General features: G+C 44.9%; 1 protein-coding gene across 2 annotated transcripts; it reads right to left on the bottom strand.

Moving 5' to 3' along the window:
* Nucleotides 1-5,864: 5,864 nt before the first annotated feature.
* On the bottom strand, nt 5,865-23,947 carry LOC147461902 (protein ESMERALDA 1-like). Of its 2 annotated transcripts, none has more exons than XM_086509373.1 (10): nt 23,452-23,947; nt 8,302-8,377; nt 7,958-8,025; nt 7,777-7,865; nt 7,510-7,707; nt 7,221-7,428; nt 6,960-7,127; nt 6,539-6,706; nt 6,277-6,467; nt 5,865-6,202 (listed from the first exon to the last, which is right to left on the bottom strand). In XM_086509373.1, the coding sequence occupies exons 1-10, from the start codon at nt 23,911-23,913 to the stop codon at nt 6,016-6,018; spliced, it is 1,815 nt and encodes a 604-aa protein (XP_086365499.1). In that variant the 5' UTR covers nt 23,914-23,947; the 3' UTR covers nt 5,865-6,015. The 2 variants fall into 2 exon arrangements, with proteins under 2 accessions (XP_086365499.1, XP_086365500.1); XM_086509374.1 differs by having other exon boundaries at nt 6,041-6,202; nt 6,290-6,467.
* Nucleotides 23,948-25,446: the final 1,499 nt, after the last annotated feature.

Below are 25,446 nucleotides of genomic sequence, written 5' to 3'. Positions count from 1 at the left end.
ACAACAGAGTTTGCACCATGCTTTGCAAGAGTGGATTTGTCATAGCCTTCTGCAACATTCATGCAAGATAGTCCACATTCCATATCCACCTCATGCAGATTCTTCTGCAACCTTTGCTAGCGCCCCTCCCCCCCTCTGCCTCATCGCCACCACTTGCCATCTCCTCTGCCTGGCGTTTTTCAACCAGATCTCGATCAGCGTTTTTGCAGGAGGGCAACGTGTTGACCTTGCGTTCTCAGCCCCTTGCATCATCGTTTTTTAGCTAGCTTCTGATCTTGCATTCCTAGCAGGAAAGCAGTCACTGATCTACGTTTTTCAGCCCTAAACCCTAGCGTTTTTTGGATAGGACAGCAGCCAGTTGCACTAGTGTTTTTGGCAGCAGGATAGCCAACAGATTGACCAGCATTTTACCTCTGCTTCAGCCTTTCCTCCTTGTCGAACTTGGACAGTCGGAGCCCCGCTCCTTGCCCCTTGGTCTTCCCTCTTGGAAGATGATCAATCCCGTGACTTTGTCGGCGATTCTTCGACTTCTACCTTACTGATTTTTAGCCTGTTTTGGTGTATTTACAGCCCTGACCTTACACTCTCGACATTCGATGATTCTATCACCTGGCGTTTTCGCTCAACCCCTGTGTTCTCCCGGTGTTTCCAGCTCCCTTTTACTGCGTTTTCAGATTTTGGACAGGACCTCTACTTTGCCCCTTCACCATCCCTTCGGGTTTCCCTTGCCTCTCCCGTCACTTACACCCTACTTCACGGGGCGGTCATTTGGCATTTCATCCGGCGCGGTTATTCAGATCCTCTTCGCAGCTTTGCTCCTTCAACATTCAGACGTGGACTCACATATAGGTTTTGGAACAATGGACGGATCTCCCTCGACATTATAGATCTTCCCTCCTCGAGGCTCTCTTGCCCTCGAGAAGATGCAGGGTATTGGATTGGTACATGTACTTATGTGGACGTGGCTTCGCTACTTCTTCCTCAGTACCCCTCCCTCCCTCTCCCTCAAGTGTTGTTTCTCTATTTGGGATTGCCCCATCCGCCTCCTTCATTGGTTCTCTGTACGATAAACCCGTGCCTCTTGGCGTGCACGCCAGACGCTTTTTTGGACATGTACTCCTAGATGTGAGTATCCTTTGGCATTTGGATGCATGCAGGGTCTCTTCCGACACACTGCTCCATGGTGGCTCTTTTGCCTTGCCTCTACTTGGTAGAGCCTCTTCCTTGCTTTTGCTTGGTTCTGTGGCTCCTCCACTTGCAGATTGGATGTACCTATGCACTACTTACACGGTGTAGACCTCCTGGATGATCCTTGCTTTGCTGGTCTACTCCAAGGCTATGACTTTTACAACACCGGTCGGTCATTCTTCCTGATGCATCCTCTCAATAGTCCTTTACCTCACCACATGCCATTACTTTCCCAGGGGGGGAGTTCTCCTATCTCGCGTGTCTTCACGATTTGCACTTGCAGACTCTCTCTTGGATATTTTGTCTAGACCCCGGTGGTGGATGTGCTCCCACAGGTTGACTTCCCCCCAGGATCTCCTCCGACTCTTTTGTCCGATATTGTGTCTGCCATGGAACTACAAATCATATTGCAGCTTACATGTACCCCCAAGACGACTCTTCTCCCGAAAGATTGCAGATACTACGGTCTCTACATGGATGGATTTCTTATCCTGTCATCTTGTCTACTATGGTGGACGATGTCTTCCCTATTGAGCCTCTTCTTCCTGCTCTTCTGCTCGAGCTTCCTTGACTTGGATATGCTACCGGTTTCCCACCTCGGCAGTTTTTCCTCTCCTCGTGGTCAGAGTGTCCTCTTCAGGCGGGGGGGGGGGGGATCCCCATGTCTTGCTCCATCATCTTTCTTGTGCAACTTGATCGGAGTTTCCTCACCCTTGGTCATCATCACATTGGTGCTGTACGGATTGTCGTGTTGTTTCGCAGGCGCTCCTCATCCTTTTCTCCCGGGATTTACATCTTCTCCATATTTACCAGCGTGTTGCATTCTCCTCAACAGCTTCTCCGCATCTGTTGTTGAGGGGGGGTGTTAGATTCTTCATATCCAGAAGCTTCACACAAGGTCTACAGGCTTCACACACTCACGTGCACTGGCACTTGGTTGTGGGTTGGCCACATGTACACCTGCTGGATAGGGATCGCAGGCACACTTAGGGTTGTTCAACACATTTTCCACTTTAGACTTGTTTTGGTCACATATTCCCCCATTTATATTGGAGGGTCATATTTTTAGGTCATTGGGCTATATTGAGGATTATTGCCTGACTAGCCCTTATTCTCCTATATATAGGAGGGAGGATACCCTCTTTCTCATTGTCTTGTCTTGTCTCACACCATGTAGCTATCTAGAGTTATTGGGCCGCCACTCTCTCTCTCTCTCTCTCTCTCTCTCTCTCTCTCTCTCTCTCTCTCTCTCTCTCTCTCTCTCTCTCTCGTGCCATTGCCTCTTTCTCTCTCTCACTTACCATTGCACACTCTGACAAGTTATTGACGATATTGTGAGAAGGGATTGATTTGACCTAGCTTTTCTCAATTTGCATCACCAATTTAACTTGTAAACAAGAAATACGGTTCATGTAGGATGTGTGCCGATTTTAGAGCTTTAAATAAATCCATCATAAAGCACAGGTATCATGTGCCAAGTATACATGATCTTCTAAATGCTTTGCTGTATTGAATAAGATAGACTGAAAGAGTGGTAACCATCAGATTAGAGTAAGAGAACAAGATGTATATAAAACAACTTTCATGATAAGACTTGGTCATTATGAGTATTCACTGATGCCTTTTAGCTTAACTAATGCTCTAGCAAGTTCTATGATGTTAATGAATGTTGTTTTAAGACCAACCTTGAGACTATGCTTTTTATTTTATTGATGATTTTTTTTGTTTACAGTAAAAGTTTGCAAGAGCATGAGCCACATTTGTTTGCACTCTTTCAAGCTTTGAGAGAGATAGGTGTGTAGGTAAATGTAGATAAACCTTTCTCATGCAGGACTGAGCTTGAACACTATCATATTATATATGTTGAAAGGATCAAGAGGAATCCTACGAGGTGGTAGTGATTTTAGGATGGCCAGTGCCACAAAATGTCACAACTTTGAGATCTTCTTTGGGTTTATCTGGTTTTTATTATAAATCTTACTCTGTCAATATAGTTTGAGCATTTGAGGCAAGGTGTAGATTTAGCCTAGTGCTCAAAATTGTAGTCTCAAAAGAACCTTTAGATCTACATACATATGCTAATAATATTGCATTTGGTACAATGCTTTGTCAATATGGACAACCAGTGTCTTTTGAGAGCAAGAAGCATTTATCCCCACAATTAAAATGCCATGTTCATGAGTTAGAAATGTAGGTTATTATTCACACACTTAAGATCCATTATCATTATCTTTATGGTGTGAATTTTAAAGTTTACACAAATCATCATACCCTTGAAGTATTTTTGTACCCAATCAAATTTGAGAGGCTGTCAAGTTAAATGGGTTGATTTAATGGTAGAATTTCACATGGAAATTCTATGTGAAAAGGGCATCATTACCATCATTAAATACTCATAATGCATACATTCTGTTTGAAAAGGGTTTTATTGACATCACTAATAACATGTATATGACTTGTTAGTAACAACATTATCATCAAGATTTGGACATTATCAATATGTATTGATGATAATGTTGTTAGTAACCTGTTATGCATAACAAGAGTTTTATTATTTAAAATCTTATTTGCAATCATTAAGATTTAGGATCAAACCATGGTTTGTAAACCTTAATGATGCAGTTCCATTCACTTCAAGAAGTAGTTATAAACCAAGTCCGTGTTTCTTTTTTGGGGTGAAAAATGAATTTCTTAAATGGAAAGGGAAGCTTTACGTTCCATGTTCATGAGACGTAAGAGCAAAGTTTTGCATGATTTCCATGATAGTCCTTGTGTATCAAGTTCATAAAGCGGAAAGAGCTAAGGCGCCTGGGTTATTACATCCTTTATCATTTTTCTAGAATCTAATTAGCTAAGTATTTCTATGGATTTTATAGTGGCAACCTTGATTTTAGTACATCTCGATACTTGAAATGTATGGCTCTTTATGAGACAATGACTTCTCTCTTCAACTGGTCACAAAATTTCTTGGGTGTAGTCTTTGCTTAGAGCAGAGGGGTGGCTATGTAGCTTTGACGAAGCTCATTGCTTATGCACGATATTGCACAGAATTGTTTAAAAGAAATTGCTACTAACATTTTGTATTTATTTGTGAAAATAATAGCATAGTTTCTAGGTCTCGATCGCTCTTTGTTTGGGTATGATTTTCCACATGAAAGAAAGTATGATATTAAGCCCATTGAAAGTTTTTACTTGATTTGTTAAACAAGAATTACAATAGATAATAAGATTTTCTTTTAAAGGGACAAATTACACTTTACACCCTAGTCATGAAGAAAATTTATTAGGAGAGAACTTTTGGCAACGAGATCAAAGTCTTTTATGAGGTTCAGTAGACAGTTGTGATATGCCTATGTTAATTATGGTTTTGTGGATAGTAGCTTAAATTGTTTAGATCAAGTTCCATTTGGAAATTTTGGCATGTTCATAATATCCAAAATGTAGAAATGTCACTGTACAAACATCCCTACTCTATTCTAGTGAAAAAATTAGCTATTATTTGTTGATATTGACTGAAAATAATGCAGTTATGCCCAAGTTTGTAGCAAATGCCTCAAGTAGAAAAGGAAGGTTTCTAGAGTAGGCAGTTTTGACAACCTAAGAAAATTTGTGTAAATGTCAATGTATTACAAGTCTTATTATGTTTAGTATCGATGTATCATACTTTCATGTGATTATCGCACGTGCTCATGTGTGTGTGTGTGTGAAACTTTATATACTCTTGAGGTATTTGAATGAAATTTGCATGTCAGGCCCACACAAAACGTTATTTAACACATTCTTTATTTCTTATCAAACAAAACTTATACAAACTTAGGAGAACTAATATAAACCAGAATGCATTTTTTTATGTTGGCCGCATGATTTTATCTGAAGCTTATGCAGTCTGTTTTCATGAGGAGCTATCTTTCACATATACTTCTATTATTGCATAAAAGACTCCCTAAGGATTTTGTTAAGGTTTCCAATTTGGAATTCATAGAATGTTAAAATGATAGAAAAATGGATGTTTGAATGTCTCATTTTGTACCAAGTGAATGGTAAATAAATTGGGTCATGATTTGCCTATTTCTGTATATGGAAGGATTATTACAGCGTTGTCATATGTTCTGTTTGTGTGGAAGCTCCTTGACATTGTACAATAGCGTAAGAGAAAAGCTAGCAAGAAAAAGGCAAGCATCTTAGCACACTTTTAGAAGTCCTAGACACCCTACGCATTAAATAGTATGGTGATGCTTCCTTTTTTGAACTTTCTTTGAGGGAGTACTGAATCGTACAATAATGGAGTTCTAGTATTATGTCATGAGACTTAGTGTGGGTATCTGTCAAAGAAATGACAGCCTACATAGATATTTTGAATGAGGACAAGTTTCGAAGACACCGTTACCTTTTAAGGCGATTGTTAGTGATACACATGGTAGTTTGATGTATGATGGACTTGGGAAGGAGTGCTACTAGCCTTTCCCAGTAATGTGAAGAGTCACAAAACCCGCCAGCATCGTAGGTTTCTGATTACTGTAAAGTTTGTACATTCCCCTCATCTACGAAGTTGGTGAGGGTAGATAGTGTTCTCCTCCCCCACCCCCACCCCCACCCCATAAAAAGGTGAAGTATTGCATACCTCAAACAGCATAAACATATTTACTTCTGGCAAGAGTGTACAATAAAATCAATGCTAAGATACTTGAACACGGTATTTATATCAGTAGAGAATGCTCAGAATGTACTTCTTTCAATAAAGAATGGGGCTAATAAATACCAAGAAGTAGCAAGTTACAAGGTAAAGGCACAGGCACCAATGACATCGTACAATTCTGAAAAAAACCTTCAAAAACTGGAAGTCCGATTTGTCCATTTCTCTGGTGATTTTCCAAGTGGCTGTTCATACGTACCAGAACACATACAGTCTGGAGCAGGGTAGGTGTAGATTGATGAACTGGGTTTTCTGAGCTCATATCCTTTGGAATCGCTATGCCTCCACATCGACTTCATGTGTTCAGAGAAAAGCTCCCAACTGCAATGCAAAAGATTTCATGAAGAAACACAATAAGATCCCAAACCCAGCACACCAATATTGATAGTCATGACCTGATGTCCTGACCATCTAGCAAAACAGCAAGCTTTCTTTTGTCTGGTTTCAGAGTCTTAGAGTGCCCATTGTTGAGATACCGTCTGTGACCAATTAGAAACTGAGGGAAGTTGCCTCCTTGAGTAGTGACAAAGACCTCACTGTGAAGGCAGGCCGTGTAATCCAAGGCAGCCAGCCTAGAGGAGAATTTCTGTTGGATTATTAGAAGGTTAATAAGTGATCAATATCTTCAGCAAATCTGAAAAAAAGGACAGTAGCTACCTTTAAAGGTTCTAAATCCTCTGAAGATAGTAATGTTTCTTTTGTTTGAAGGCGAGGAAACATCTGGCGAAGAGGAGCCATACTTTCTTCTGCTTTGTAGATCTTCCCTGCTGCTAAATAGATGGGAGTATCCTTCTGCAATCCAATGCCCCTAAGTATCATGCCCACCTGAGAAAAAAAACCCGGCAGCTTTTATCTCCCTATTACATATCCCAACAAGATCAGAAATATATGTGCCCAATTCCTGTAAAAAGCCCAATTGTGAGTGGCTCACTTAAGTTATTTGACTCATTTGAAAGATACAACTCCTTGGAGCACAGTCTTGGATTGATATTCCCTAAAATTTAATTACTATTGCGCGCTAAAAAGGCTATACAATTCGTCAACAGTAGTCATTTTTGAATACCCATCCACCTCTTACCTCCAATGGTGTCAAGGGGCATTTCCCATCCATCCGAATAGCAGCAGGATTAATAACACGGCCAGGTCTATTGAACTTTCCTCGCCACCCTCTTTCCCTGGCAGCATCCAACTCAAGTTTTTCGCCCTCTCCCCCACTGTACATACAGCATGAAAATGCTACCATGTCCTAAAAAAATTTGTTCAGATATATTAGAAAGAAAGTATCAGAAAAAGAGCTAGCACCACAAATTCAATCCACGAAAGAGATGTTTTCAGAGACCTCCTCAAACCGAAGATGCACGGCAACGTAGCTGCCATCATTGTGGGCACTCAGTCTTCTCATCATTTCTACCAACCTCTTTCCGAGTACTGCAATGGGTTGGGCAAATTTAAGAGCCTCAAAATTGGTAAAACATCTCAGTTTCTGAAAATCTGGAGAAATCTTATCAAAAGAAAGTCGATTTGCAAATGGCGCAATGCGTATAACACTGCAAAATAAGCCTGATTGTCAACATACAATTCTCAATCAAGCCGGCAACTACAACCACTTCTAAAAAAGGACAACGAACCCCGTCTCAAGCAGCTTTGGCAGAACAGTCTCAATGTAAAAGCTTGTAGGTGCCCATGCCTTAACCTTGATATTTGGTATGAGACTTATGTTGTTCCCCACTCTCTCCAACAGGTAGTCAGGAAGCTGCTTGACTACTTTGACACTTTCCGCCAAAGACTCAATAAAGAAATCTTCGTCAAAGATCTCCCCAAATACACTGGACAATGTAGATATAATCAGTTAGAGAAAAGCCCATTTTTCAGAAGTTCCAGAACCCAAAGCTTACCTTGGGTCTTGCCATACGCTATTGAAATGAAAACTCGGCACAACTAAAGTTGCATTGAGAATTCCTGCAAGTGCCACCGCATTGCAAATCTGCAAATTGTTAGATGATCTGAGAGCTCCTAGCAAAAAACTGCCTTGGATTTGCAAATTTCAGCATTTGAATATCAAGATGAGATGCATACAGAGGATCTTTGCTGATTCAGCCCACCATTGGCCTCGATGAGGATAAACCCATTCGACTCGTGTAAACCTAGAAGCCATCAAAGCAGTACGTGCATTTGTAAAGAAGTGGATATGCACCCAAAAAAGAAAGGAAAAAAAACTATCTGCATTCAGAGCACTATAAAGAGTAACAAATAACTGGAACAGTACATGCTTTTGAAGCGTGCTAGCTTTAAAGTTTCTAGTAGCAATCTAGTTTAAGAGATATTTCAGCAAAAAGCGATAACAACTTGGCTTAATTGAGTTGCATTTTCTCGATAATTCTTATCCCCTTCTCTAGACTAGTGAAGATCTGAACTTCTACCTTTCAGCGATACCAACTTCTTGAGACAAGGTTTCCACAATCCACCTTCCTCTACACTACGCCATGCCTTAGTGAACTACAAACAGATTGAAGGACTGTCAGGTTCTGAGCCAAATAAACAAACAGTTTGGCAATCAGGTACATGTACTTCATGGCACAACTACAACAAAGATCGTGTGCAACATTCAGCACACCCAGATAAGACATAACTTCCCTTTTTCCAGAAAATGTTGGCATGCAATTGAATCATGATTTGCAGAACAATCTGGCCAAGCATGGCATTCAAAGGCGTTGCATTCCAGAACAAAGTCGTCAAGGGTCCTACATGCAAATCCAGTTACCACCACCACCAGGTTTCATAACTACTTGAACAAATCTTTATGAATAATAGCTACGTTACATCCATGCAAGCTGAGATGATCTGTAATATCAAAATTTCAAAAAATAAAAAGACGGCTAATATGCTTTGTTGAACCCTACCAAAATATAATTAAAAAAGCCATGTAGAGAAAACCTATGATGAAAAACACTAGGCAGAACGTCAGGCTTTCAATGGAAAGAGAGGAGAATTGAAACTCTCCCTGTAAGAGACTAGACACGAAATTGGGGCCGCCTACACGAGCATCTCTTGGTTGAAAGGGCAACCAACTGACAAGTTAGAGCAAGGTATCTTCTCTAACACACAAAGCCGGGTGGGAACCGCACGAGGAGAGAGACGGGGAGCGATGTTGAGCATGCACGGAAGCCGATGGCATCGCGAATGGACATGGCAATGGAGAGAAGCGTGTGCAGAGAAGAGAGAGTTAGAGGATAAGATTGCACGATTCACACAAAGAAAAGAGACCATTCATTAGGTTATCATAAGCCTTATAATGGCATTTACAAGGTGTTCACACGAGTCCGCCCAAGTTGGACTGACCCCAACAATCGCCCCCTTCAGCCAAACTTGGCATAATTGTCATCATACGCCCCCTTGACCTAGGATCACCACTCTCATGACACACAGAGTTTTAGGTTTACTCTCAACCACGAGTTTTTGTACTCGTAAACCGTGAGTTAACCTCGGGTTTAGGTTTACCCGTTAACCTCATGAGATGGTTACAAAATCGGGGCTTCACATTCGGGAAGGTCTTACCTGCAGCCTCGCATGGCTTGCCACGACAGTGTCTAATCCCTTACAAAATTTTGTCATAATTATGAAGGGTCGTGTGCCAACGTTCAATCATCATCATCACATTGTGTACATTAACATTGACAAACAAGTTTTTGTGTGAACATCCTCCAAGGGTAAAATGACGCCATTTGATTTTATTTTATTTTTTCGATAAAGAAAACCTCACTAAGGTAAACAAATGAAAAAATTGACTTGCAGTCGCCGGCATGCTTGGATTCGTCAATGCTTACGTAGTTGCTGACAGCATCTCCTCTTTCCTCCTCCGGCAGGTCCATGGCCGTAACTTGCAATCTGTTCGACCGCTGGTTCCATGGCACCACCGGCCTCTCTCCCCAGTGCTCGCTCGTTGACGTAGCTCTCTCTTGCCATGCCGAATCTGATGCAGGCCTAAATCCCCTACTAATCTACCCGTCTCCTACTGTACAGAGATCCAATTTCTCCTTGATTGCCGATTCTCTGCACAAAAAATGGATTTTGTCACAAATGGGTGACATGGTATGGCATGGTCTGAACACACTCCAAGTGGGGTAGCAGATTTGCGACGCAAAATGCGGCAACAGGGCTGACGTGGCTGACTTCTACGCAACTGAATTTTTACGCAAGCTTTTGGAGAGGCTTTGGGATAGGTTGCTTTATTTCAAGAACTTTTAAAAGGCAGCTTTTGGGGCTCTGCTTTTGGGCAACCCTTGTAATCAATACATAGGTGGGTTGGGCTCTCACAACTCAAATCATCTGGACGCAAAGTCTGAGATGTAGACCCCTCCCACTCCTTGTACTTCGAGTTACAGATTAATGTAAAAAGAAATACCGAAAGGGGAGCCAGTCTTTAGGGCCAATATCTCTAGGCACGGAACTCCGCCGGGCCGTGTCGAATCAATTGTGAACTATGAACTGTTTTGAAGTGAATCTCTGCTGTGTCGCGGTAGAATCTTGACTTAGAGTGTCCAAGTTTGTTACAGTGGTATCAGAGCACGGCCGATTTCTCTCTTCTACTAGGAAATCCGATCCTTTTCTCGCGACACTTATAGATTCAAACAGAGATCAGTCGACTTCCTCTACATCTCGAGATGCGGGAAGAGATCACGAAGAAGATTCTCACGAGGAGTACGGCCTGCCTTGGCCTACTCAGGCGGAGATTGAAGAGATGGAGCGTCGACAATTGGTTGACGATGCGACAAAGATGATGATCAATCTTGCAAAGGATCCCAAATTTGCCAAATTTTTGACTCAGACATCCTTCGACAAAGTGCACTCTCAGTGACGGAAGGCCACAGAACCACCCCTCAAACCGGCACTCAAGAAACCTCCTACTCCGAGGATGTTTACAGAGCAAGAATGGGAAGAGATGGTTGATACACGGATCGCCCAGCTTTTTGACGCAACCAACAAAGCCAAAAAGCAGAAGAAAGGAACTGACTTCCCTGGTTATTTGGGCCGTCAATCTACTTTTGCCTCGGCAGGAAAGCAGAAGAAGCATGTGCGATTTGAAGGAGTATCCAGTTCTTCTTCTTCTGACGGTTCTTCTAGCTCTTCTGACTCAAGCGAAGAAGACATCAAAGGGAAAAAGCGAAGCAAAAAGCAAAGCTTCGAAAAGGGCAAGAAAAAGGCAAAGAAGCCTAAGTTTCGCCCCGTTTCTGACAATTCTACAGAGGACTCGTCTTCAGATAGTTCGGACTTCGATGATCACAAATTTTATGCAAAGAAGAAGAATTTCTATAAAGCCAACCAGTATGACTTTCTGGAGGATAAAAGCAAGAAAGTTCGAGAATTTAAAGAAGGTGAACAATCGATTGGATTCCGAGATGCTTCGAGGGCTTTGGCCTTCATACAGAAGTTTGATATAGCTTTCTCTGGAGGGCATTACTCACAGCACTCCAAGATTCGGAGGGCTACCTCTTACTTCAAGGGAAATGCTCGAACATGGTGGTCCACTCTTCTATTGAACAAGAAAGCGCCAGTTAAATGGCTGAAATTTAAAAGGCTTTTTATTTCTTCTTGGTTGACTCGGGAGTACGAACTGCTTGGAACTATCTCCGGATGACCAAGAAAGAGACCTTGGACGCATATTGCGAGAGATTTTGGAGCTAGAGCTCTTTTCTACCCGCTTCTTCATTTAAAAAGATCTCGTTTAAAGAACAGATTGAGCGGTTTACCTTGGGACTTCCTACTACGGAGATCCGAGATCGCTGCTTAGAGCAAAAGTCAGATTCTATTCAAGAACTGATGAGTCATGCGAAACGGGGTTTTGCCATACACTCGGGCACTTTGACTTACCCCACAGATGAGATCATGACGCAGAAAACAGAACAGACTTCTAAAAATGAAATTAGAAAGAAGAAGAGTCCCCCAAGATCAGACAGATAAGGATGCACGACCCCGACTCACTCCTCGGGAACGAGCCAACTACATCAAAGAGGGAAAGTATTGTGGATGCGGGGAACAAGGACACATCTGCGCGAAGTGCCCTAAAAAGGCACATAAAGAACAAGATGAAGAAAGGCCAGAGAGTTCAAAAGCAGGTCCGCTCTTAGTGAAAAGAGGCACAAGGGGAGGTTGGACAAGCCCTTCTTTCTTGGGAATCTTGTCACGCTTCAAAAACACGATTAGGAATCGACACGTCCAAGAACTCTTGGGTTACGTGCAACCGCAACAAGCAAAAAAAATAAAAAATTATGTGGTTCTTGTGGTTCTTTCCTTGAGTGATACAGAACACTGTCAAAGCTCTGATACCAATGTAAGGTGTAGCGGAATGAATGTTTGAACCTTGCTCAAGATGAGTGCTCCGAACTGTGCTCAAGGTTCCTTTTGTTCTTATGGAAGGGAGAGCCTTCCGTTCTTAATGAGAGAGTGCAATGGACACAAACAAAGTGAAGGGACGTTGTGCGTGAAAGTGCATGAGACTGAGAGATAGAGAGAGAAGAGAATACGACACCAGAGACGTTGTAAAACCCTCCTCCAAGGGTCCCATTCTCGATGGCGAGAGTGGTCTACTATTGATTGCACAATCTGGTATAAGATGCTGATGCAAATCTAAATGGGGCTATGTTGATGTCGACGGTGTGGACGACGAGGACGAGACTATGGCTGAAAACTGAATGCTTGGGATGCTTCTTGTCGCTGAATTTGCTGATGCAAAACGCTGATTTTCTGAGGCTGAAAACATTGGTTTCCTGAGGCTGAAAACGCTGGTCTACTGAAGCTGAAAACGCTGGTTTTCTGAAGCTGAAACGCTGGTATGCTGAAGCTGAAAACGCTGGTCTACTGAAGCTGAAAACGCTGGTTTTCTGACGATGAGGCTGATGCTGAAAATGCTAGGGTGCTGGAGTCTAACGCGATGATGCTGTTGCTGAAAAGGCTAGGGTGTTGGAATTCTTGCTTGGAGGAAAATCGCCACCAATAAAGGGGGAGTCTTGCTTGAGAGAGAGAGGGGGAACCTGCTGCCCTTGGCCTGTGTTCTCCTTGCTCTTCTACCAAATAGTGCTAGCCTAGGTTTGCTTATATATTATCTTACCCAAATTGCCCTACTCAATTCCCAACAAAAGTCACTTAAAATAATAAGTGAAAAATGTCAAAAATAGGGAAAATAGGTTTAATGCCATGGAAAATTCTCTTGATGGATTTTGTTGGATTCTAATGGTAATGTTGATGATCATGCGGTGTGCAACCAGCGGATATGCATCTACTCTAAGTGCCTGGGCATACAGGGTCTGTGAACAGACTCACAAAAGTGCCAGAACACTCCTAAATTTGGACTGACTGAACCCTTGTCGTGCTGTAGCTTGTCCACGGACACATAGGGTTGGATGTGTCACGTGACACATCCAGGGTGGGGTATGTATGACTATTGCGGATTCTTTGCAGCAAGCCATTGTGGGTAGAGGCATTATTGTGCCAGGCAAGGCTCAGTGGATTACTATGCAGGTTCAGGGTTGCCTCGTGGGCTTCTTGAACATCTACGCGCCCAATGTGGCGAGTACACGTGCAGAGTTTTGGTCCCATATTGTAGAGTCTCTGCCGCGCAAACACAGCAATGGTGCATTGGGGGTGACTTCAACATGTTTGAGGATTGGAGGTAGCCATACTACTGTGCATGGAGTTGAGTTGGCAGCTTGGGAGAGGTTATGTATGACTGCAGGTTTCAGATGTGTGGTAGCATTCTAGCTTTGTGAGCTCAGCCTCCAGATAGCCTGGCCTTCTCTTGTTCCGGACCGTAGAGTGGTAGGAGTGAATCTATCTTGGATAGATCGCTTCTACACTAGTGACCATTTCTGTGACTTGGGTGGGTCAGTTTGCATTCTAGCTCGAACTTCTTTTTCGGACCATGCTCCAGTGATTCTCATAGTGACAGATAGACAGAGGAGGGGGAGCACGATGCTTTGAGAGGGTCTTGCTGGACTCTGCGCTCAAAGAGCGAGTGGTGGCTCTTTGGACAGAGGGCTTAGACTTGCAAGACTCTCCTGCTGACAGAGTGGCCTCTGGACTTGCTCAGCTTAGTCGGCTATTTCTCCAGGAGTACGGCCCGCATGGCTGCAACAAAGAGTGGAGTAGAAGCGTCTCTGACAGGGCGTTGCTTCCTTACAGAGGATGCAAGAGCAACATCCAGATAGTCCTTGGTCGGAGGAGCACAAGCAGGCTCACCAAGAGCTTGCCAGCACAGAGGAGAGGCGCCAGGAGTTTGCTTTTCATCGACAAGCATCTCGGTGAGCCCGGGTGGGTGACAGAGTGACAGGGGCTTTCTTTGAGACAGTGGGGCCCCGACATGCGAATGCCAAGGTCAGCCAGTTGAGGAGGCCTAATGGGTCAGTTGCTTCAGAGCTATAGGACATGCGTGCAGTTGCCACCGACTTTTACCGTGACCTGTTGTCAACAGAGCCTCAGGATGCATGCACAGAGCAGGTGTGGACACAGATGCCTTGTCTTGTGATTGAGGAGATGCGCCAGAGGCTTGAGCTACCTCTTCAGTTAGAGGAGCTTCACGCGGCCCTCAGAACACTTCCCCGTGGTAGCTCTCCAAGTAAGGATGGTTAGACTCCTAACTTTTTCTTAAGTACTTCCCAACTTTTTCTTAAGAGTACTGGGACTTGCTTGGCTAAAATCTCTGCAGCACTTTTCAGTACATCCTACACACGGGAGTGTCACGTGACACATCCAACCCTATGTGTCCGTGGACAAGCTACAGACAGTCAAGTCAGTCTAGAATAGGCAGTGATTTGGGACTTTTGTGAGTCTGTTCGCAGACCGTGCATATCCAAACACTTAGATTAGATGCATATCCTCTGGTTGCACACAGCATGACCATCAAATCCCATCAAGAGCATTTTTACATTGCATTGACCTATTTTCCCTATTTTTGACATTTTTCACCTATTATTTTTAAGTGACTTTTGTTGGAAAGTAGGTAGGGCAATTTTGCTAAGTTTGTATATAAGCAAACCTAGCGCTAGCACTTTTTGGCAGAAGAGGCAACAGGAGCATTGCTCACAGGCAACTTCTCAGCAGGACCCCAAAGATCTCTAGCGTTTTGCACCACAGCATAAGAGCTAGCGTTTTTTGGACAAGTACCCAGATCAGCCAGCGTTTTTACATCTGCATCAGCCTGGCGACAAAACCACAACAGATCAGCCTAGCGTTTTGCATTGCAAGACAACCGGCAGCAACAAAAGACAAAAATCAGCCCTAGCGTTTTTGCATCTGCCAGACACCTAGCATTTTTGCAGATCTTCACGACGGAATCAGCTATAGACTCAACGTTTTCAGTTTTCAGCAGTCAGTACCCACAATAGAACCCCCAAACCTCGCAGATCTCACCTTCTCGCAACAGATCCTCATCGCACGGTCTGATCCCGCGTAGTTTGCAAATTCAGCCCAGAAAACGCAGATTTCAGCATCTACGTTTTCAATGCGTCGTCGTCGTACCGTCGTCATCGACATCGTCACCGACATAGAGTCAGAATTCAGCAGATAAAGATTTGCAGATTTCAGCCCATAGCATTTTCAGATTTCAGCCCGTCTCGTCGTCGTCCTTATCGCCGGCAAGTCCAAGCATTGTAGAGATATGTGCAATCGTAAGTAGACCGCTCTCGCCATAGAGAGTGGGGCCTTCACAAGAGGGTTTGACAACATTCTGGTGTCGTATTCTTCTCTCTCTATCTCTGAGTCTCAGCACCTTCATTCACAGTGTTTATCTACTTTGTTTGTGATCATTGCACTCTCTCACTAAAGGAACGCAAGGCTCTCCCTTCCGAAAGTAAAAGGAACCTTGAGCACAGTTCGGAGCACTCATCTTGAGCAAAGTTCAAGATTCACTTCCGCTGCACCTTACATTGGTATCAGAGCTTTGGCAGTTTTCTGTATCACTCAAGGAAAGAACCACAGAATTTTTTTTGCTTGTTGAGGTCGCACGAACCCAAGTTTACTTGGGCGTGTCGATTCCTAATCATGTTTTTGAAGAGTGACAGGAAACCCAAGAAAGAAGGGCTTGTCCAGCCTCCCCTTGTGCCTCTTTTCACTCATTGAGAGCGGACCATGCACTTCGCAGCCGGCCAATTGACGTGAGGTGGGAAAAAGCAACCTTGGTGTGAGCGCAAGGCTGCCAGGGGGTGTGTCCGCGGAAAAGAGCAGAACTTGGGTGAAGAGAAGATCCTTCTCTAACACAGATTGTAAGCGAAAGAAGAACCTCAAGACCCTCAAAGAACCCAAGACCCACAAGAACCCAAATTCCTCGAGAACTTAAGAACCACGATCACAATGCATGGTCATCACCCGAAGCGGAATGGATACTTTGCATAGAGGTGGTGAGCATGAGAGAGGCAAAGAAGAATTTTCCCCACGAGGAGGTTTTTCTGACTCTCCCCCTTCCCCATCTACGCCAAGGATTGTACTAACTCCTATGGAGGAGTTGAAGCAATTGTTTATGGAAAGAAAGTTAGAATGCGAAGAAAGAAAAGCAAAAAGAAAGGCCTACACAAAACGAAGGGCAGCCATCGATCGTGAATATGAAGACAGTGTGGCAGCCATAGAGCGTGAAGCACGATTGGAAGCCAAAGAAAGACAAGCAGAATTTGATCGCGAGAACAAAGCAAGAAAAGACAAGAGCGATCAACACATGAAAGAGTTCTTGCGACTTTTTTCAATTGTGCAGGCACCGTTTGCACAAAATCCGAAAAAGGAGACTCTCTCCATCTCTTCTTCTCCCAAGCATGATACATAGGATTTGCATGATGATAAGCATGATGAATTGCATGATAATGATGAGCATGATGATTTAAATGACAATGACAAGCATGATGATTTGCATGATGATCAAGATGTGATTTCTCACAAGCATGATGACTTGCATGATGATCAAGATGTGATTTCTCACAAGCATGATGATTTGCATGAAGATGATGTGATTGTTCACAAGGATGATGTGTTAGTTGATACTTTCTATAGTGAAGCTAACCTCCTTGCAGATTCGATCAATCACAAAGAACCGATCTTGGCTCTCTAGCCTAGGTCCAAAGAACCCCTCAGGAAGAACCGATCTTGGCTCTCGAGCCTAGGTCCAAAGAACCTTCATAGGAAGTACTACGTGTTCGAATGATTCGTCAGCACGCATTGTTCAAGTGTTTCATTCGTGATCGTTTCTTGTATTTTAGTCAGCATCTTTATGTGATCCCTTTTCCTAGGCATGACATATTGTACGTCGAGCACGTTTCACTCATGAATGAGCACGGATATATGCGGATTATTCATGAAAAGCTGAAAAGTATGCATTCAAGGAAGTCACATTCCATGTCTCTTCCTTGGCACGACACAGTTGTAGAAAGAGCACAAGAAAGTATGAGCACCAAGCATGACATTTCCCTTGTATGGCCACAGTTGATTGCTTTAGATAAGAAAGACAAGATTCAATCTCATTGTTTGCGTGTGTATGGTGAACGGTTTGGCACTCCGTCTCTTTGTTCATCTACATTGCATGCACAGTCTTTTAGGAAGCCGAAATTTTCTCCAATCACTTTACATGGAATCGGTATGTTTATGTTTTTGTGTTGGAGGTGGTTTCAGGAATTTTCAGCCTTGGAGATTCTTGAAGAAGGTGGACCTACGTCCATAGACAAAGTTGAAGCATTGAAAGAGCCACAGAAGACTCTGTGTCGCTTTCGGCGCGGTCCAAAGAAGCAAGAGTTGCAGACCTTTATGAAGTTCAAGTATCGCACGACCCACGCATCAGAGTGGGCCGGCAAAGAGTCCTTTCGAGGATTCCGGATGTTGTTGGCGATCTCCCTCGACGCCATACAGTTCGGTACCAGTACCTCACTTTGAAATGGAGTGGATGTCATGTGACACATCCAACCCTATGTGTCCATGGACAAGCTACAACATGATCAAGGTTCGGTTCAGTCAAGTCAATCTAGAATAAGAAGTGATCTTGCACTTCTGTAAGTTTGTTCGCAGACCGTGCATGTCCAGACACTTAGATTAGATGCATATCCTCTGGATGCACATAGCATGACCATCAGATTCCCATCAGATCCCATCAAGAGCATTTTTATAGTGCATAGACCTATTTTCCCTATTTTTGACATTATTCACTTATTATTTTTAAGTGACTTTTGTTGGAAAGTAGGTAGGGCAATTTTGCTAAGTTTGTATATAAGCAAACCTAGCGCTAGCACTTTCTGGCAGAAGAGGCAACAGGAGCATTGCTCACAGGCAACTTCTCAGCAAGACCCCAAAGATCTCTAGTGTTTTGCACCACAGTATAAGAGCTAGCATTTTTTGGACAAGTACCCAGATCAGCCAGCGTTTTTGCATCTGCATCAGCCTGGCGACAAAACCACAGCAGATCAGCCTAGCGTTTTGCATTGCAAGACAACCGGCAGCAGCAGAAGACAAAAATCAGCCCTAGCGTTTTTGCATCTGCCAGACACCTCAGCAATTTTGCAGATCTTCGCGATGGAATCAGCCATAGACTCAGCGTTTTTTTCAGTTTTCAGCAGTCAGTACCCGCAATAGAACCCCCAAACCTCGCAAATCTCACCAGATCCTCGCCGCACGGTCAGATCCCGCGTAGTTTGCAGATTCGGCCCGGAAAACGCAGATTTCAACATCTGCATTTTCAGCGCGTCGTCGTCATCGACATCGTCACCGAAATAGAGTTAGAATTCAGCAGATAAAGATTTGCAGATTTCAGCCCATAGCATTTTCACATTTCAGCCCGTCTCGTCATCGTCCTCATCGTCGTCGACATCATCGGCAAGTCCAAGCATTGTAGAGATTTATGCAATCATAAGTAGACCGCTCTCGCCATAGAGAGTGGGGCCTTCGGAGGAGGGTTCGACAACATTCTGGTGTCGTATTCTTCTCTCTCTATCTCTCAGTCTCAGCACCTTCATTCACAGTGTTTATCCACTTTGTTTGTGATCACTTGCACTCTCTCACTAAAGGAATGGAAGGCTCTCCCTTCCGAAAGTAAAAGGAACCTTGAGCACAGTTCGGAGCACTCATCTTGAGCAAAGTTCAACATTCACTTCCGTTGCACCTTACAAGGAGAGATACCTCATAGCATGAGCGAGGGCCTAATTTACCTCATTCCCAAGGTGGGTGGCTCCTTGGATGAGATTCGACAATGGCGGCCCATCACCATCCTCTACTCAGCCTACAAAATTCTCGCCAACGCTTTGAGTTTGAGGATTCAACCACTTATAGACAACATCATACATGGGACACAGACAGGTTTTGTCAAGGAGCGTAGTATCCTTGACAACATCTTCACTTTCTGGGAGGCATCTGCCCTCGCACGCCTCCGTGGTGAGGATCTGGTGATACTCCTCAATTTTGAGAAGGCCTATGATAGAGTTGACTGGGACTTTTTGGAGGGCACTCTACACAGGATGGGCTTCTCAGATGCATGGATCGGAGGTGTGTCAGCTCTTTACAGACGGGCACACAGTCAGGTACTTTTGTCACGTGGTAGAGGAGATCGTTTCATGCTCACACGTTCGGTCAAACAGGGCCGCCCTCTTGCCCCCTTCCTCTTTATGTTCTATGCTGAGGCGATCAGCAAGTTTTTGGTTTCACAGCAGGTTGGTCTACGTGGCTTAGCGCTCCCTATTCGGGGAGATGAGCTACTAGATGCTGAGTTTGCAGACGACTCAGCCTTGCACTTGGAGGGCCAAGAGGCCAACCTTCACAGGTGTGAACAGGCTCTTGAGACCTTTTGTTGTGCATCATGCGCACTAATCAACTGGAGAAAGACAATGGCTTTCTCGGTTGGTAGTGCTCCTACGCCTGATTGGCTGCCAGGTGAGGGCTTTAGATAGATTCCCCCAAGGACTGCAGTTCGATGCTTGGGCTGTCAAGTTGGCTTGGACTTGTCTCCTGAGCAGCAGATTCCTCCCCTCCTCCTCTCCATCAGGAGGAAGTTGTTACATTGGAGTTCTGCAAGACTTTCTCTGGAAGGCAAAGTTGTAGTGGCCAACCAGGTGTTGTTGGCTATTATGTGGTATATCACTTCTTGTTGGATCTTTTCGAGTTCCTGCGTCAGCCAAGTAGAGAAGCTGATCAAGAACTTCCTTTGGTCAGGGCATGACACTCAGATAGCCCGGGCCAAAGTGGCCTGGCAGGTCATCATTCTTCCTTGTTCTCAAGGAGGGTTGAAAACCATAGACCCAACACAGTAGAGTAGAGCCCTTCTTGGGAAGTTTGTTGTCAGAGGATTACTTCGAGAGGAGGAGCCGTGGGAGGAGTTTTTGCTTCAGCGGCTTAGTACTAGAGTACCTCAGGCTGGAGGCCCCTAGGGCCTAGCGACCTTCGACCATATGGATTTTCACAAAGATGCGCAGAGTTGGCCTGAGCAGGAGACTGGAGGACCGTTTCGCTATGAGTCTGCTCCGTTCTTGGGAGCAGCTGCGAAGAGGCTTGGAGCAACATCAGCCTACTTGCACGGAGGAGCGCCTGAGACAGCCCCTTGTTTGGAACCCCATGGTTAGCACTCAGAGAGGCCACTTGGTTGGTCGTAGGCCTCATGTTTCTTGGGGTCCCATGGCAGAGGGTCCAGCACGCACTTTAAGTGACTGGCTACAATTTTCAGGCTTATGAGAGGAGCTTCAGAGCATCCAGGTACAGTGCATGAGAGGGGTGCAGAGCATGTGTCGGGACATCACAGAGGCAGTATCGACTGAGTGGCTCACACCTCTCGAGTCAGCAACGCCCAGATAGATGAGGGCCTTCATGCGACTGGAGGTTCTCATCGCAGTTCGGGCTTGCTCAGAGACTGTACCCTCCCTGTTTTTCGAGCTACATGGTAAGGGTCGCTTACACCGAGTTTCAGTAGAGCGGGCGCCCCACAGGTGGCAGAGTGTTGTTTTCAAAGGTTCCAAGTTGTGGGCATATGTGGGAGGACTTGTCATAGATCCTGACCCTGAGCTCTTGAGACTAGCCACTGGAGGCTGTGGGCCTGGAAGTGTTGTCCACTGGCATGAGTGCAGTGGGATCCTGGAGAGTGGTTTTGGAGGGACCCTTTCTCCTCGGTCGACCATCCACGTGTCCCTTTCTTTCAGTACACTATTTGACGGGGACGTCACATACTGGCAGCACGGAGAGAGGCTCGTTCTACTGCAGCACCTCATTGGCAGGAGGAGGGTCTCACAACTAAGTTCTTGTCAGCTTTACAGGAGAGGTTGTGGGACTCCAGACAGCTGTGGCGATTCACTTTGTTCCAATGGCTGGTTGCACATCGAGCTACAGCAGTTGGGAGCAAGCTAGTACATAGTGGTCTCTCGACAGCATGCGCAGCTTGTGACCATCCTATGGAGAGTCAGCACCATTGTCTTTGGGATTGTTCTTTGGCACAGCAGGTTTGACTTTGTGTCCTTAGGTTGATGCCAGCTCTTTCCACGACACGACAGTACACTTGGGGGGCAACTGCTTGGTCCACTCTCACAAGCCCGACACTTCAATTTGAGCTTCCTCCACCAGCAGGATGATAGTGATGCAGGGGGGTCGACCTACACTCCAGCCTGCTACAAAGCTTACTCCACGTGAGTGGTGAAGTGAGAGAGAGGAGGGTTGGGAGCTCATCTGCGGCCTGACACTCTGGTTCATCTGGCAGGCCCGCTACTTCCGCATCTTTGAGGCTCACCTTGTTCCACCAGCAGAGACTGTTCGAGATCTTTGGCTAAAGCTGATCCATACTCTCAGAGGAGAGTTCGAGAGACTCCAAGGCAGCTCGACCGCATGCGGGAGCGTAGAGAGGCTTTCCTTCGACTCTGGCGTCCTAGGCCTTTCTTCACCATAGTCCAAGGTGTGCTGAGATGGCACTACCGCCCACCTGTGTGGCTTTTCCCTCCTCCCATCTCTTGATTTAGCCTCAGTGTACATATGTTGTTTTTCCTTGGGAGAGTCTCCCCCCTTATGATTGTTGTAGCCCTTTCTAGTAGAGGTGGTTGTAGCCCCATGGGCAGTTTCATTAACTAATAGAAGGATCTTTTTCTCGAAAAAAAAAAAATCAAGGCTCATCGACACCTCCCAAACCAAGACTCCACTTACACAACCAATGAAAAGTTTTGTTTCCTTGTTTCTCGACCAATGAACACATCCCACTCCTAGCAATCTGATAGTGAGAACCAATAATCCATCATGCCCAAGCCATCCACCATTTGCTCACAAAACACATCATGACCGCAATTTCTCAAGCACCTTTTCAGCCATGTATCAAAGACTTCCAACAAGTGGCCCAAGATACTCACCACGCCAAGGCCCAAGGTAGCAAGCCAATTTCTACATAATCTATTCCAAGAATAGCAATACATAGTGCTCGAGGAACACGATTGAGCCGTGGCCCAAGATACTCACCAGGCCAAGGCCCAAGGTAGCAAGCCAATTTCTACAGAATCTATTCCAAGAATAGCAACACACAGTGCTCGAGGAACACGATTGAGCAATAAGTTTCCCTCTCTGTGTCTCACATGTCGAAATCTAGCAAAAGCATATGAGAGCGGGTGTTGTAGTCGTGGTGCATCAGCAAGAAGGCAGATACTGCCTTGGTGTAAAGATTGTAAACACTCTCACATAGAGGAATCCTTGCATGTTGGTGACTGATGGAGGCGTGGATACCTTAGAACATCCCAAACCTGAAACCTCTACTATTAAAATTTCTCTTCCACCCATCCAAGATGAAGATGATGATGGACATGATGATGTGCCAAGAAGAGGTAGTGAAGCTCTCTCTCTCTCTCTCTCTCTCTCTCTCTCTCTCTCTCTCTCTCTCTCTCTCTCTCAAAACAGGTCTTGAGTTCAACTCCTCGCCGGCTAGATCTTTAAGGTCTCTTGGGATAGTTTCCTACGACATTAAACTCTCTTCTTCTCGCGTGTGTGTGTGGGTGTGTGTGTGTGCGCTAATAAAAAGAGGAAAATGGTATAACCTTTCTATCACCCAAGTGTGGTAGATTGGTTATGCCATTTCCCTCTTGAATAACAGGTCTTGAGTTCAACTCCTCGCCAACTAGATCTTTAAGGTCTCTTGGGATAGTTTCCTACGACATTAAAACTCTCTTCTTCTCGCGTGTGTGTGGGGGTGTGTGTGTGCGCGCGCTAGTAAAAAGAGGAAAATGGTATAACCTTTCTATCACCCAAGTGTGGTAGATTGGTTATGCCATTTCCCTCTTGAATAACAGGTCTTGAGTTTAACTCCTCGCCGGCTAGATCTTTAAGGTCTCTTCGGATAGATTCCTACGACATTAAAACTCTCTCTCTTCTTCTGTGTGTGTGTGTGTGTGTGTGTGTGTGTGTGTGTGTGTGTGTGTGTGTGTGTGTATATATATATATATATATATATATATATATATATATATATATATATATATATATATATATATATATATGTTATTTACTTATTTATTTTTATATTTATATATTCTGTAGGCTAAGTCCCTAAAACTTAGCCAAAAGTGCGGAAAACTGAGAAAGGCAAACTTGGCAAAAGCAATCACCTCAAAGAAGCTGGCAGAATTCTGCATCTGGGGCCAAAGATGGCGAAAGACCTCAGGGCCCCCGTAGACAGATCCTGGCAGTGAGCTTTGAGGGAGCTTCACAGGGACATTCATGGGTATGGAGCTCATGTAGAAAAGCATGCCAGAGATGTAAAAAAGAGGCGCAAGAAGGAAGAGTCCATGACGGTGCAAGAGGAGCCACAACAAAACTGTAACAAGGCGCTGTAGGAAATCACGAGACGCTTTCTCCTGAGGATGTGGATGAGGATGCAGGTGATGCGGCTGCAGCTGCAATGCTGGGCCTGGGCCATGTGGCTGAGCACGTCCACTCCTTGTACGGCCGTAGCGAAGGCGAGGGGACGAAATGCGCGGGGAGGCAGGAGGCGAGGTAGTGCTCAGATGCTGTCCGGATGGGAACCTTACAAAGGGTCGCACAGGAAGAAGCTGTGTCTCCTCCTCCATTCCAGGACGTCCATTTTCTTTCTTCCCTTCTTCCCCCGTTCATATTTATAGGTACCCATCCCCGCTGTAAAAGCGACTCAAGATGTAAACTAGGCTGAGGCACTATCTCACACGGGCATGGGCTCGATGGGATCAATGGCCCGCCTATTTAGCGGAGCGGGGTGCGATCTAAGCCATCCGATGCGGTTTGTGTAAATTTGGGAAAATATGTAAATTTGGGTGTAGAAAAACTTGTAAATTCGGGCGCTCACCTCCCTCCCCCACTCTCCTCCCCCAGAATCGAACCTAGAACATCACCTTTGCAAGCCTATCACCTTCACCACCTCACCTACACGTGCTTGTTGAAAGCATTGGGAGAAGGGCTTCTGTTATGATGAGCCCGCCGCTGTGTAAATTCGGGCGCGTTGCAACATCAGACGGCCCAAGAAGCACCCGCTCCGGGAAATAGGCGTGTGCCATTGATCCCATCCAACTCATGCCCGTCTGAGATAGTGTTGAGGCCGCCCCTTCAGGTTGCTGTCACACACAACTTCAAGACACCAGAGGCGACATTTTTAAAAGCCAATCAGGGTAGGGCAGGTGGTGAAGCCTCCGCATTCGACGCTGCAGAGCAGGGCTCAGCACCCGTCAACATTTTTCCCGCTTGTCTTTTTGGAGATGGCCATGGAGCCTCAAAAGTCGGTTTGCCCCCACCCTTTAGTGCTCGAAAAATTTTTTTTCCCAAAAACTTGCAAACCTACGTATGTGAAACAACAAAGGTTTTCTCAACTTCAAATATAAAATTTAGAGGTAAAATTCAAAATTTGTAGGTGGGATTACACTAAACCTAGGTTTTTTTCAAGCACTGCGAGCCCCCTTTGACAAGGAATTCGGGCCAACTTTGCCTTTTTGCTCAGTGAATACAGGCCCGCCACCTAAGCAAGGCTGGCTCTTGCCTACCCCAGTGTGACACGAGCCTGAGTCGTGCCTACTACTAGCAGGGGTACTGAGTGCCATTGATCGAGTTAGGTTAAGCAAAAAGTGACGCTTCGCCATTGATCCCCTGCTAGCAAGTCTATTGTTGATTGAGTTAGGTTAAGCAAAAAGTGTCCCATCGCATCGCGAAGGTGCATGAACTACCAACCTCCCCCTACTCAAGTTTGCGCCTTATCTATCCCACCTAGCGCGTGTCGCTGAATAGAAAGCGATGCCATGCCTATAAAACTCATGTCCCCCTTGTTGCAGAGATCCAACGTCTCAGATTCCATCGTCTTGCAAATTGACTGCCAGCCGTTGATCCCCTTACTCCTCCCCCCGTGTCACTTATAGTAGACGAGGGATACAGATGGTCACATTCATCAAGCAAAAGGCAGGGCTGCAAGATTGTAGCAAACAAATGATGAAATCACGAGGCCTGCCACCTATGAATATTTGTGCAAGCAAATTTAACAAGTGAGAAAATCACGAGTCGTGCTTCATTGATAAAAAAGGAGTAAGGGAGTTTACCCACTAGACAAACAAGAGGGAAGCACAAATGTTTTTGCTATCAAACAT

The sequence above is a fragment of the Adiantum capillus-veneris genome, chromosome 3 (assembly GCF_014529385.1).
Source record: "Adiantum capillus-veneris isolate H3 chromosome 3, ASM1452938v2, whole genome shotgun sequence".
Classification (NCBI taxonomy): Eukaryota; Viridiplantae; Streptophyta; class Polypodiopsida; order Polypodiales; family Pteridaceae; genus Adiantum; species Adiantum capillus-veneris.
This window is presented reverse-complemented; position numbering and strand designations above follow the sequence as displayed.

Excerpts from the sequence above, each read along its gene's own strand:
- LOC147461902 (XM_086509373.1), bottom strand. The coding sequence starts at position 23,913 with ATGGAGGAGGAGACACAGCTTCTTCCTGTGCGACCCTTTGTAAGGTTC. Across the intron at positions 8,026-8,301 it reads GAAGTTGGTATCGCTGAAAG|GTTTACACGAGTCGAATGGG; the intron begins GTAGAAGTTCAG and ends GATGGCTTCTAG. Across the intron at positions 7,866-7,957 it reads TGAATCAGCAAAGATCCTCT|ATTTGCAATGCGGTGGCACT; the intron begins GTATGCATCTCA and ends AACAATTTGCAG.